Source organism: Prionailurus bengalensis, chromosome C1, assembly GCF_016509475.1.
Source record: "Prionailurus bengalensis isolate Pbe53 chromosome C1, Fcat_Pben_1.1_paternal_pri, whole genome shotgun sequence".
In the NCBI taxonomy this organism is placed as follows: domain Eukaryota; kingdom Metazoa; phylum Chordata; class Mammalia; order Carnivora; family Felidae; genus Prionailurus; species Prionailurus bengalensis.
The window spans coordinates 84,818,818-84,832,702 of NC_057345.1; the positions used below are offsets into that span (position 1 = coordinate 84,818,818).

At 41.5% G+C, this 13,885-nt stretch overlaps 1 protein-coding gene across 2 annotated transcripts in view; it reads right to left on the reverse strand.

The window, feature by feature from the left end:
* PLPPR5 (phospholipid phosphatase related 5) overlaps positions 1–10,228 on the reverse strand; it is a 127,398-nt gene extending 117,170 nt beyond the window's left edge. The window contains exon 1 of one of the 2 annotated variants that reach the window (XM_043575648.1): positions 9,650–10,228. In XM_043575648.1, the coding sequence (XP_043431583.1) occupies positions 9,650–9,886 (237 nt within the window). In that variant the 5' untranslated portion in view covers positions 9,887–10,228. The remainder of the gene's footprint in view (positions 1–9,649) is intronic. The other variant, XM_043575649.1, reaches the window with a different exon arrangement.
* Positions 10,229–13,885: the final 3,657 nt, after the last annotated feature.

The window sequence follows — 13,885 nt, forward strand, 5'->3', positions numbered from 1 at the left end:
CTTACAGCAATGCCTGATATATACCAATATGACAGCTATTTGTGTAATTCCTCATTAGTTGCATGGCCTAGGGCAAGTCACTTAATTTATCTGGCCATTCATTTGAAAATTAAGAGATCAAACTACATGATCTCTAAGGCTGTTTTCATGACTAAAATATTCCAACTACAAAGAAGCATCTCCTAACACTGGATTCACAAATCTTTTCCAAAAATAGAATGGCAGAAAGAACCTGATAGTGTGGCTTGAATAAAGTGTCTACTGGATTCCTGTATCTGTATTCTAGACTTAGCCCCAGGAGAAATAAAAAGGGGACCCCAAATCATCATGTGATTAGGAGCCAGAAAGAAGAAGAAACAAAGGTCTCTTTGTGAAAGACCAAAAGGGTTGTCACGTAGTTTTGACTAAGTCTCTTCATTCAGTTTAGTAACTGAGCGAACCCAACACTGTAAAGGCACTTGTGAAGGAAGAGGTCATTGTCACCAACCCAAAGATATTGTTTTGTTTTTTAATTGGAAATGTCAGGACTTCATTTTAAATTACAAGATGAGGCTCCAGGTGCACTATCTCTATCCAAGACTGCTCAATTTTGGTGTCTGTGAAAACTTGGCATTCTGCTTTGATGAGATCTCTGGAAATATAAGATGCTTCTCAGTGTGAAAAGTGCTTCTGTGCACCCCAGTGTGAGAAAATGCTAACTCTGAAATCTCAATAAAAAGTCTTGATAGAAAAGTACAGTTTTTGCTGGCATGGTTTAAAGCACTCTTTAAAAAGGGGGGATCATCACATGAGAAACACAATACACAATTTACTCAGAATAGAGGTTCTGGTTATATCAACACAAATCCTGCTTCTCTTAGAGAGGAAATGCCACAAGCTATTTTGGTATTACGTAGATATGTCAGGACTACATCTGTATTTAACTGACCTATGATTTCATAAGTCTTTTATTTCACGATACTGCTTTGAAAGATTTGAAGAAGGGAGAGATGAAATTTAATCCTGGTTCTGGGATTTGCAGCCAAGTCAAGTAAGCTCTTTTAGCCTTATTTTCAAGGTATACTATACACGGAAGGTGGCCACCAAATATTTGTTCAGGGAAAGAAGGAATGAGGAAGGTAGGGAGGAAGGAAGTCCTGGGAAGTCACCAGCATTTTACCAGAAAAGTCCCAATCCAAAGAGGCTGCTACAAGTCTTTTTGCTATCTGTATGTTAATTAATAACTGATTTAATTAAAATTATGGATATAAAAATGATTTTTTATTGATGAAAGCAATTACTTTTAATTAACATGATGAATGCTAAAAATAGACTCTTTACTGATGAAACTGAATATTTTCAAGCTATGTGGATTGACTAAAATAGTTCCCCAATCTTGAATGAACAAACTATAGGCCTCCAGTGAGGCCTATAACCTATATCCCAATGGCTTATTCTCAGTGCATCTAGAGTCCAGCCATTGGTTTAGGAAGATTTCTGCATGAAGCATGTCATGACAGGGCACAGAATTCCACCTTGTCTGTGCTGAACCTTTCATACAGAGTTTCATACACTTAAAACACCTCAAAGGATAAAAAGCTGCCAGTTCACTAAACTTACAGGACAGGGCATATGGACTACTTTGCCTATTTTAATGAATGGTTATGTAACTACATGCTCAGCAGAATTTGGTCATTATAACCTCATCATTGTAAATCTCAGTTGGTGCCTGGATACCTTATCTACCAAAAATAACCAAACAGATTGGGTAGGATCAAATTAGCTTGAGTCAGATTATAATACCCTGACTTTGAGATGTTCAAGGCTAGTGATGGAAACATAAATAAAAATAATGCAATATAAAGAAAAATATTAGGTTATTTTAATATTATAATTTGTTAAAGAAGCTAAGGAACCATAGAGGAGAATGCACCCATTTTATCTGTGGGTGTCCAAGAGATTTGCTCAGAAGAGGCGGTGCTAGGTCCGAACAGATATTGCAGAATGTTCCATAAAGTTTGTTTTTTGTTTTTGTTTTTTTTTTTTTTTAGGGGGGAATGGATGTGGGAGCATTATATAGGTTAGAAGCAAGGGAGATAAAAATTAATCCATGTAAGAAATTCCAAGCTTATTACAGACCATGTATATGTGTGTGTGTGTGTGTGTGTGTGTGTGTGTGTGTGTGTGTGTAATAAGCTTGGAATTTCTTATATATATTCACTACACACACACACACACACACACACACACACACACACATTCACTCACACATGTTGTCTCATTGAGAAATGTCCACCAAAACACTGCCTTTAGAATTTTAAACGCACCTGGATGGGAAAAAATCTTTAGGACTCTGTTTTTCACAGCAATAACAATAACAACAACAACAACAACAACAACAACAACAACAAAATGGTGGTTTTACTGACAGATTTTCAAACTACATCTGTCATAATAGGACTAAAAACATAACCAGCATGCTGAGTGACAACTGGCATTCTGAGAAATAGTTTCAATAGTACTGAAAATATAACTCCGTTTCACATATTTTAAAATATCTTCCATCTAAAGGATATTCTTTATGATTTTCCAAAGTCTGTTAAAAGGATCCTCCTAACTATAGGTTAAGATCTCTGAGATCAGAACTTGTCTCTTGCATGAATGGGAATGTTGAGCTGTTCTACTGGTCACTCCATTGATTCTAAAAGCCAGTGAAGTTTTGTCTTTGAACATGTTTTTGAACATCCCCTTTTCACATCTGGTTGTACATTAACAAACATATGGATACTGCAAACAGCACATTGATATATAATCTATATATTTTAACTCACCCCTGCCTTCTGGGAATGCCGCCATTTTATGTTGTGAATCAAATTAGTGGAAAACTGCATGTAGTCAACAGAGCACTGGACTTAAAGTAATAGATTCATATCCTGGATGTGTCATTTACCAGCTGGAGTAAATTGCCTAAGCTCCCTAGATGTGTTAATGCATATACTTTATGAAAGGGTTAAAGTGAAAAGTAAATGGTTTATCTCATTCATTCAAAAGAAATGATTATGATGTCATTTTGCTGTGCACTATAAATAAATACTATTAGCATTTATGCTAAAAGAGCAGCTATCAGTTATTGAATGCTTATATTTAATTCTTATAAGGTATCATGTTAAGTATCATTACTTCAATTTCACAGACAAGAAAACGAAGGCTTGAAGCTGTAACTTCACACATAATATCTGAACTCTTGAAGGTCAGTAATATGCCTTACTCATTATACAAGTTCAAGCAAGAACATTATACATAGTACATAGTAGGTGCGTTATCACCATTTAAAACTTTTCTAAATAATGTCTTTTTGGGATGATGCAAGTTTAAAAATTAATATGATACAATGCCAACTTAATAGATGGTATCCATGTTGCTCCCTGGAAATACTCGTTTTGTAATCATCTCCAGTGACAAACTGGGTATGTAACTCATGTAATCCACTCACATTATGTTTTCCTCATATTGTCTCCAAAGTGTATTCTCACCTATTTGATACTCACAACAGCTGGTAGGAAGAAATGAGTCAACATTTTTCAGATAAGGTAACTGGCTCAGAAAAGCCACAGGATTACCAAGTGATAGGCATTGGCGGGGGCAAAGAAGACAGGAAGAGAAAAAGGGAGACAGGGATGGGGAGGAGGAGAGGCAGAAGGAAAAGGGGAAGAGAGAGGAGAAGGAGAAGCAGAGGAAAACTAGCTGGTTTTCAGACCAGCTTCAGCCTTTCCCTCAGCATCACCATCTCTTCATCGGTATGCAAAGTGGAGGAGATCTGTGGAAAAAGGGAGACAAAAAGGAATACAGGGAGGGAGGGAAAATATGAATGAATGAATATGAATGAGAATATCTAAGTGAAGCAAGGTCCTAAGAGACATAAGGAGGAGTTTAACCAGATTCATAAACCCTCAAAGTGTGGATCCACCTTTCAGGGAATCTTGGATATCTCCGATAATCTGATAAAGCTATGGAGCATCTTACTAGGAAAACGTGTGTGTGTGTTTGTATACAATGTGCATATGTGTATACATAATATTTATACACAATTTCACTGTGTTCACTGCACCCCAAATCTAGTGGTAGGTCCCATTTTAAAAAAACATTCCTCAGAAATAAGGCCGCCTCAGCCCTCCACATGCCAGGTCTAGAACTGGAGGGTGGTTTCACCTAAATGCAGATGCCTGCAGCACTGTGTCAGTGCATGCTACACAGATAAGAAAGATGGCTTCAGATCAGAATAACAGAAATATCTCTGAATCCCTTCTGCCACCACCCACCTCTCCACAACATTTCAAGCTTCACAGGAAACAAAACAATCTCCTACACCACACATTGAAACCATTATCTACACTGGAACACAAAGCTTCTGATCAAACCAGAAAAGCTGAAATTGAGGATAAATGATTTGAGAAAATGTTGACTCTTCTAGTATTGAATCACTATGACTCAAAAATCTTTAACAATTTGTTTAACATGTTAAGGTAAAGAACTAGAGGCATGGGCTTCCATGATTCTGGCACTGTCACCATGGGACTCCTGGTTGGCACTCCAACCTTTTCACTATCCTTCATAAGCTGAAGGTAAAATTAATGAATGGATTTAAATAACTTAACACAGGTCTGATACATAATCCCACTAAACATCCTATTTCTCATTTTTAAGTGGATTTAATGACAGTGCTTGTGTTTAAAGAAAGTACTACAATAGTGAGCATTAAACGTATCTAGCACAGTTTCTGGTGCATAGGAGATATTAGCTAGTGTCAGCTTACTTGAAAAAATAGAGGAGTCATCAAAGGTAGGAATCATTACTTGAGGTCAATAACAGAGTTCTGATTTTTGCTATTCTTGCAATTCAGACACCCCAATTTTTGTGGGTGAGTGGACTGAGCTAGGTGGCCTCTGTCCATGTCTAATATTTCATCAGCCCTGGAATCCACTAACAAATGTATTTTGCTAGGTGCCTTAGATTATCTTGATTAATCATCACAACCTGGAGAGGACTAATGGTAGGTGACACGTATTTAGCTGGGCACTACTCTGACATATATGTTAACCCATTTCATCCTCTTAATAATCCTATGAGGCCAATACTCATATTATCTCCATTTTACAGTGGAAGAAACTGAAGCCTAGAAAGACTGGCTCAGGTTCACACAGCAGGAAAGTGGCAGATCTGGGCTTCAAACCCAAACAGTCTGACTCCAGAGTCTATGATCTTAACCTTTACATGCACTGCCTTCCAAGAGGTAGGCATTTTTATCTTCAGTTTATGAATAAGAAAATTTTGCCCAAGGTCACACATATAGTAAGTGAGAGAAATGCAGATAAGAATCTAGACTTGTCTGACATCCATATCCATGCTGCTCCTGCACCAGGCCACAGGCATGAGTTCTAGGAGTAGAAATAGGAGCGAGCACTCAAGGTAAGGTTCACAGGAGAAGAGGTCTATGGGAAAGCTTTAGGCACTCTGATCTAACAAGATGGAGCCCTGGATACAGAATGCCTTTCTGTCATCATGTATCTCGGCCACATTTAGTAATGCGATACCCTTGGGATAGCAGCAGTAGCTATATCCCTCGGAACCTCAGAGTCCAAAGGGAGTTTCCTGAGAATGCAGATATAGGAATCAGAGATGCTCCCTAACCCTCAAACCCACCCTGCTCCCTGCTGGATTTTCTCTGCCTTGGTTCTGGCTCTATGAAGAACGCTCTAGCTTTGGTCTCCTTCAAATCACCCGTGTTGCTTAATGATCTAAGGAGCAATAAATAGCTGCTCATGGCCACTGTATCCAAATTTGGGGAGCAGAAACCATTGTCATCACCAGTTCTTTCAATCAATGAAAAAAAATCAAAGGTCACTAATTAAATGTGTATCTATAAATTCCATATGTGGTGCTTTTGCAAATGACACACAGATCAAACTGAACAGGACATTTTCAAAGAGCTTATACAATATGTCTTTGTAAATGAGCCCAAATTATAGGCATTTTCTGAAAACACAATTAAATTAATATCTCACAACACAAAATAGGCTTGTAGGATAAGAGCTCAAAATTCTTTTTTGGTGTTTTTACTGTCCCCAAAATGTCTTAAAACACCACCCATCAGACAATGTCCCTAGTCCATTCCCAACAGATTGAGAAAAACTTTCAGCCTGCCATTTCAGGACTCATTAATGAGACCCTAGTCTTCCTCTTCAGGCATATAACCTCTGTGTTCCCCACACAACACTCTGAGCAACAAGACAAACCAACTGTTGCTTCAAGAGTACAGCCTGCATTTTCTGCTACCAAGTGGCTGTCCAGGTAGCTGCTTCTGTGATGTCCCAACTCAAACTCCACTCCAGACTCTTCTTCAAGTCACATCTCAAATGCCACCACTTTCTTCATGAAGCCTTTCCCCACCCCTCCAAATAAAAATGATCTTCTTCTGAACCACCGGAAGTCTTTGTGGCGTGTGTACGTGTGTGTGTGTGTGTGTGTGTGTGTGTGTGTGTGTGTGTACACACTTCTATTATGGTGATTTATACTATGACCTTGGCATATTTACTTGATTTCCCAAATTAGGCTGTAAACTCCTTAGGAGTTTGGTTTATTTTTGAAGTTCTCTTTATAACCTCTACTCTGTCTTGAAACACAGGAATTCAATAAACATTTACTGAATTATCACTTCACTAATAATGCCGATGACTTACTGATCTCTTATCTCTTATGAAGTATCCACTATGGGCCAAAGGATGACATTCATGTATTACATCTAATTTAATATGCACAATCCTGAGACTTAGGAAGTTGAGGCTTAACAAGATTAAACAAAGTTGTTCAAGGTTACACAGCAAGTAGGGTTCCCAACAGTTAACACAGCAGCAGGAAGTACTTTGAATCTGAATCCAAATTTGTTAGATTCCAAACCTGGGCCCCAAAACAATACTACATAAAAATGATAAAACTGAAAATACATATTGCTTTTGATTTTTAGATAAATGAATTTAGCAAGTGTGAAACAAAGCCACTGATTGTGGTAGTGAGGACAGCTACTTTTCAAATTAATCTAAAGAATTAAAAATGATGTTTGAAGGGTAAAAAAATATACAATATGAAGAAGCTTCATCACTACAGTCCAACAAATGTAAGAGATGGGGACAGAGACTGTTTGAGGCATTTATTCAGAAGCATGACTTATGAGTAAGCTGAATTTGTATATTATAATAGAAAAGACTCCAGCTGGGGAGTTCAACAAAGTAGGGTTACAATTCTGAGTATGACATTTTTAGCCCTGGTCCTTGGGCAATTAGTTTACCTTTCTAAGCCTCAGTTTTTGCAAATGTTAGGTGACAAGAATAATAATTGCTTTCATAGATAATGCAAATATTAAATGGGTATAAGATATATAACGCGACAAATCATGGGCATTACTAGTATTATTACTGATAACATCATTTCCACGTAGAGTGACTGTGCCAAGCCAGTATTCTCAAGAGGAATGGAAAGGCAGGACTGCCATTACTATGAGAACTTACTGCTTGGAAAAGCAGAAGGGAAAACAAGGGCCAGCAGCGAAGGTAGCCTCTAAAAGCCAACACTTCCTTCCCTTCAGACTGACCCCCCCAAATTCTTTCTCTTGCAACTAAAGGACTGAATGTCAAAATATGATGGGAATCAAGTGAGATCCTCCCTTTTAAAACCTCTCAATTTTTATTCTCCATGCCTGCCACATCAGCTGTCTCATCCTCTTTCTGAGAACATGCTCTCTGGAAGTATTAGAAGTACCATGCATTTGGTGCCAGTCCCATGGGCATAAAAACACCACACCTCCCATTTTTATTTTCAGCTCCTTCCATTTTATTATCTGATCCTCAGCGTCCTCAAATGCTTTTTGGAGAGGAATGCACTGAGGACTAAATGCTATTATGACTCTTCAGTGCCCAGCACAAAGTAGGCACTCAGTAATGACTAATTCCCTTTCTCCTCCTAGTAGGAAATAATCAACATCTTTGGGCCAATACGTTCTTGTCTCTAACTGACACTTGCCACCAAGGATGGGTGGTCAGGATCTGAAGAGTGCTATCTCATTTAAATAAGACACAGAACAGTAATTACCAAGAGAAGCGTTACAGACATTATTGATTATGGTTGCAACCAAACAAGTGACCTAAAAGTGACAGGCTTTTTTCTTAAAAAAACAAAAACAAAAACAAAAAACTCTGAGCTATTTAGTCACCCAGAAAACATGTGCCTGAAAACCCAACATCTGCAGAAAGCAGAAAGAATCCCTCCAACGACTACATTTTCTTTCTTTTTTCAGTTTTTCAAATGGAAGAGAACACAAACATGAAGGTGGATTTCTAGAAAATTACAACACTAAAACAAAACAAAACGTTTTCTGGTGCAAGTCAACTATCATGGTACCTGTGATAAACGAAGTTACTTTGAAGTTATCAAGAAGTTCCTTGGTGGGATTCCATTATGTGTGTTAGGAACTTCCCATTATTTGGAAAAATATTAAATCATTTCCCCTAAAATCAAAGCAAACATGAATATCCAAACCCAGGATATATCATTGATGTTCTCAACATTCATTGTTAAAATGTACACATTCAGCCACTAAAATAAAACTTCCTTTTCCCTGTCCTCTTCATTTTCCAATTTCCTGTTTGCTATCTATTGAGAGTTGAAAGAGAGAGAGAGAGAGAAGCGGTACCACTGGAAGGAAACCTCCAATACTTTGACAATAACAGAGGAACCATAATGTTTTCTTTAAGAAACACCACCAGTTCTACCAATAACTTTGCACCATATTCACATATGTAAATTATTATGTGATAATCCTTCTAATAATTATACGTGTGTGTATATGCGTGTATGTCCTTACACACACACACACACACACACACACACACACACACACACACACAGAGTCCCAAAACCTCCAAGGCATTCTAAGCAAAGCTATCAGAGATAAGGACTTAAGATGCCCAGAGACTAGAATGGAGCAGCCTTTAAATGAATCTTGCTGCTTTTCAGCAAGCACTGCTGCTGGACCCTTCCACTTAGCAGTTTTCAACATTCTTTTTTAGCTATTTGTTCCCTGGTCAGCTTAGTCCCACTGGCAATTTCATGTGAAAGGGAAGGCGGTGGTAAAACGGGAATACGCGCCCAGACTCAGGAAGCAGGAGTCCCCTCCACACCCCAGCAACTGATGCCCTCTCCTCTCCGCCGGCCCGCCGCTACTCATCTTCCAAGGGCAATCTCAGAGCAGGCGGCCAGCGGAGCAAGGCCACTGAGTGGAGGAAGTAGAAATTCATCCCGAGGGCTCACCTCCTCCCCAGCCCCGACCCCCCACCCATCACCTCCCACGTCCCCCTTCCCTCTCATCCTCCTCCCCGCCACCCAATACTGCAGCCGCAGCAGGGGGTGCGGGGGTGGCATGTGGGGAGAGGTGCGGGATTCCTTCGCACCCACCCCTGACGCGCCCTAGAATTATGTCCTCTGGGGAAGGGGCTGCCCACAACTTGGAGGAACTTAGAAGGCAAAGCTGCCGCGCCCCGACCCTCAGCGGGGCCTCCACCCCGAAGGTGAGGGGCGACAGAAGGGAGTCCGACGCCAGGGCGGGCCCCCCAGGGCTTACCACGAGCACGGGGACCCCGGCGGCCAGCGAGTAGAGGAGCACGGGGGGCACGGCGCTGCTGTCCTCCGGGCCCGGGTAGGGCTTGCGGTAGGCGCTGTCGTGGCAGAAGAAGCCCTGCACGTTCACGGTGAACGTGTCGGTGTACTCGAAGTAGTACGCCAGCATCACCGTCCCTGCCATGATCACCATCTGGAAATAGAGCATGCTGCTGGTGAGCGCCGCGGGCAGCAGGGGCATGCACGCCTCCCGGGCCGGGCCGAGCCGAGCGGGCGGCGGACGCGGCGGGCCCCCTCCCGGGTCCGCCGAGGCAGCCACCGGGGGCGCGGCGGCGGGGGCGGCGGGAGGACGAGGCGCGGGAGGAGGGATGGAGTCGCTGGAGGAAGAGGCGGAGGCAGGTCCGGGTTTCGAGGCGCCAGCAGGCTGCAGAGGAGGCGGCTACCCCCAGACGAGCCCCCTCTCCCCTCCCCGCCCCCCGCCCGCCGCAAGCGCCGCCCGCCCGGGCGCGGGGTCGCGCGGGAGGGCGGGGAGTCCCGGGCGCCGGGCAGCGGCCGCAGCGCCCAGCGAGAGACCGTTCGCGATGCAGCAGCGCCGGGTGAAGCCCCCAGGCCCGCCCGGAGGAGGCGGCGTCGGTGGACGGAGCGGCAGAAGTCGGGACAGCGGCACCTGTACCCCTCGGAGGGCGGACGCAGTGGAGCCGGAGAAGCTCCTCGCGGGGGTAAAAACCAAAAAAAAAAAAAAAAAAAAAAAAAGATGGGGGAGGGGAGGCAGTAGAGAAGGAGCTTCTAGAAACTCCTTTCTGAGGCAGCAGCTGGGCTGTTTAAGAAACCCGCACAACGCCTGGGAAAATGGTGTGTGGACGCGTCTTCGGAGCGCAAACCCCACCGAAGCTCAAAGTGCCGGATGCCGCGCGGCGAGTTTCAGCCGGCGCTCGCTTGGATTCTTTAACCCCGCGCAGGACACACGCCAAGCGGTGGTTTCTAGGCACAATTAGAAAAATGATCTCAGAGCATTTTAGATTCGGAGTTTCTCTGCCTCCCCTCTAGCTTCCTAGGGCTTTGTAATGTAGAAACACAATCATAGTTCGGTAGCTCCCGAAGCATCATCTTTCGTACAATGGCCCTTTCCTCGTTCATGTATTCTCCACTTGCTCATCTTCCCAGTCTCCTTTTATTAGCTGCTTGTGAGAAGAGGCATTGCAGATTCCTGGCACCCAGCGGTGCCTGCCACCAGGGAAGGGAAAAGAGCTATTTACCTCATCTCACTATTCCCTGAGTTCCGGGGAATTGCTGGGATTCCCCACCGGTCAGGTGGAAAGGAGAGGGAGACCAACGCGGGTCCCATCACAGGCGTATGAAGCACACCCATACATGGGCATACACGCGTGTGCATAGCTCTGTAAGTAGCTATGGCACTGCATATATGTAAAGAGCCCATTCCGTGATGCCATGTGGGTTCCTGCGTGCAAGCTTAGGCAGCAAACTTGGGGGTGGGGGTGGAGGTGGGGGAGGATTTTAGCGGAGCCTGACACTGCTCACATCCTCCACTCTAGAGGGCAGGTAAGGAAACATATGTAAGAGACAAGGGAATGGAAATATTCCTAGAGCCCTTCCCGTCTCATTAAAATGTAGATTACTTTAGCAGGTTTCTAGAATATTCATTCATTTTAATGGGTTGTACTTGATGATTTTTAGAGGTGGGTCTTTGTAATAGGAAAAAGCAACATTGGTAGGCTACTAAGGCCATTTAAATTTGGCAAATGATTGGTATTTTGGGGAAGTAATGGCAGCGTGAATTTCTTTAATGTAGGATACCTTATTCTCCACATGTTATTAAACATCCTTTAATAGCTACTCACTGGGTAAAAGACACTGAACAACATATATAATAAGCAGTTTGGAGCAGTGGGAGGGAATGGTTCCTTATGTGGACAAGAGTGGCATATCTTATTATGAAAATATAACTACTACAAAAGTACATGATTTAATGCCCCATTCAGAGAATCATTTTAAGACTGTAGGAGTGTTTTAACTACTCCTCTAAGTAGGAATCACCCAAACCTTTCTACTTAATAGAAATTTTGGGAACATGGTACTAATTTTTAAAGGTAGATTTTAAGGGTAACTTGGATTAAGGAAAGTGATGTAGGTAATTTATCCAAGCCAATGAAAACATACATTATTTTTGAAATTAAAATGCATTGTACTACACTGTTAACATGTATTGAGTGCCTGGTACTGTGAGTGTAACAAAGCAGGGCCCTTGTGTGTCCTGTTCACTGTTCTGTCCCCCCACATGAGGAGTGTATGCCACATTGTAGGTATTCAGTAAATATGTTGAATAAATTAATGAATGTGTTCCTCTAAGAACAATGGTGAAGTATGTTCACATGTAAAATTTATAGCAAGGGTTAGGGAATCCTAATCTTTATGTCCTAAGATAAATATAGACTGCTTACTTACATGGCATACTGACATTGAAGGTATAAGGTGAATGTAAGAGCAGCAACTTTGGTACTGCCTCAGTTTAAATCCCAGCTCTGCCACTTACCAGCTCTGGAAACCTGACCAAGATGTTGGACTCTTTTTTTCTGCTTTAGTTTTGCCACTGGTAAAACCGAGATAGTATTAGTACCTACTTTACAAGGTTGGTATGAGGATTAATGATGGTCACTTATGTCTGGCACATAGTGAGCACCTATATCACGTTTAAATGTATAAAATTTGATTCCTAGACATAAACATATCTGGACTACTTTAACTCGGGTCACTCCAACATTTATCACCAGTCACTTCCTTCTGATTTTTGGCTTACAAAATGATTCTGGGTGTATCCATAATTCTGTAGGTGTATATATTTTTCCATAGATTTATGCACATCTGAAAGAGATGCCATCCATCTCAGGAATAAGATATTATTTTCCTTCAGAATCTTCAATATCTCCATCATTTGTCCACATTAGACATAGACAGTCATATAGCATTATTGATTGATTTATGGTTGACGATCCAATGCTGAAATTCAGAGTTAATACTGAATCTTAACTCACTTTATAAAGATACCAACATTAGGGGCGCCTGGGTGGCGCAGTCGGTTAAGCGTCCGACTTCAGCCAGGTCACGATCTCGCGGTCCGGGAGTTCGAGCCCCGCGTCGGACTTTGGGCTGATGGCTCAGAGCCTGGAGCCTGTTTCTGATTCTGTGTCTCCCTCTCTCTCTGCCCCTCCCCCGTTCATGCTCTGTCTCTCTCTGTCCCAAAAATAAATAAACGTTGAAAAAAAAAATTTAAAAATACCAACATTAAATTCAACTTCCATGAATATTTGAGCGGATTGGTTATTCATAGAAATGATGTCAGGTGGATGAAAGAGCGTGAGCTATGTACCCTTGGGCTGGTTACTTTACTTTCCTGAGTCTGAGCTTTTTCGAGGACAAAGTGAACTAGTCTTTCTTATTTATTTTGACAATTAAGTGAGAATATATAAAGTACCTAGCCAAAAGAAGATACTTGTTTAGTATGATTCTTCACTTTATTTTCTTATAAATTATTTAACCTAATTCTTTTCCAAAATATATCTTTTCAACTTCGAAGAATCCTTGGGAATCCTACCATGTAATCTACCTTTTACTGTTTCTAGATTAACAACAGCACTGCTCATATTTAATCCTTTGGAATCCTTGCCTAAATTCTTAGTTTAACTTAATTCTTAAGCACATCATTGTGTTTTCAAATATATTATAGCAGTCAGTCTTTCTTAAAACATTGTACTGTCCTGCAAATTCTCCCCATCTCAGCCCCTACCAAGGAGGATAATCTAGTAAAAACTGTGGTATTTATAACTTTTATTTTCCAACTTCCAGCGACTCATTATATTTATTTGCATGTCTTAACAACCACTACGATCTTACTGTGTTTCTTCACCCATAAAACATGAACCATGATAAATACTGAGACAAATCTTGTGGGAGTCATTTATCATTTGCAATATCTCTCATCTTTCCACCTCAATACTAATGTTCTAATAAGAACTAGTAAGGTGCTAGACCAGCAGGAAGATGTAGTCCTTGTCTATATGGTTTATAACTTTTCATCCACAGGCAGAAGACAAATGCACAAAAATTGGGGGTGGACTTTTATGCTGGTAGCAGTGAAAGACCAACTGAATGAATGGTCTTTGGGAAGCCATGCATTGACTATTTTTGGATAGCTAGATAAATGAACATATTCTTCTTTTACTTT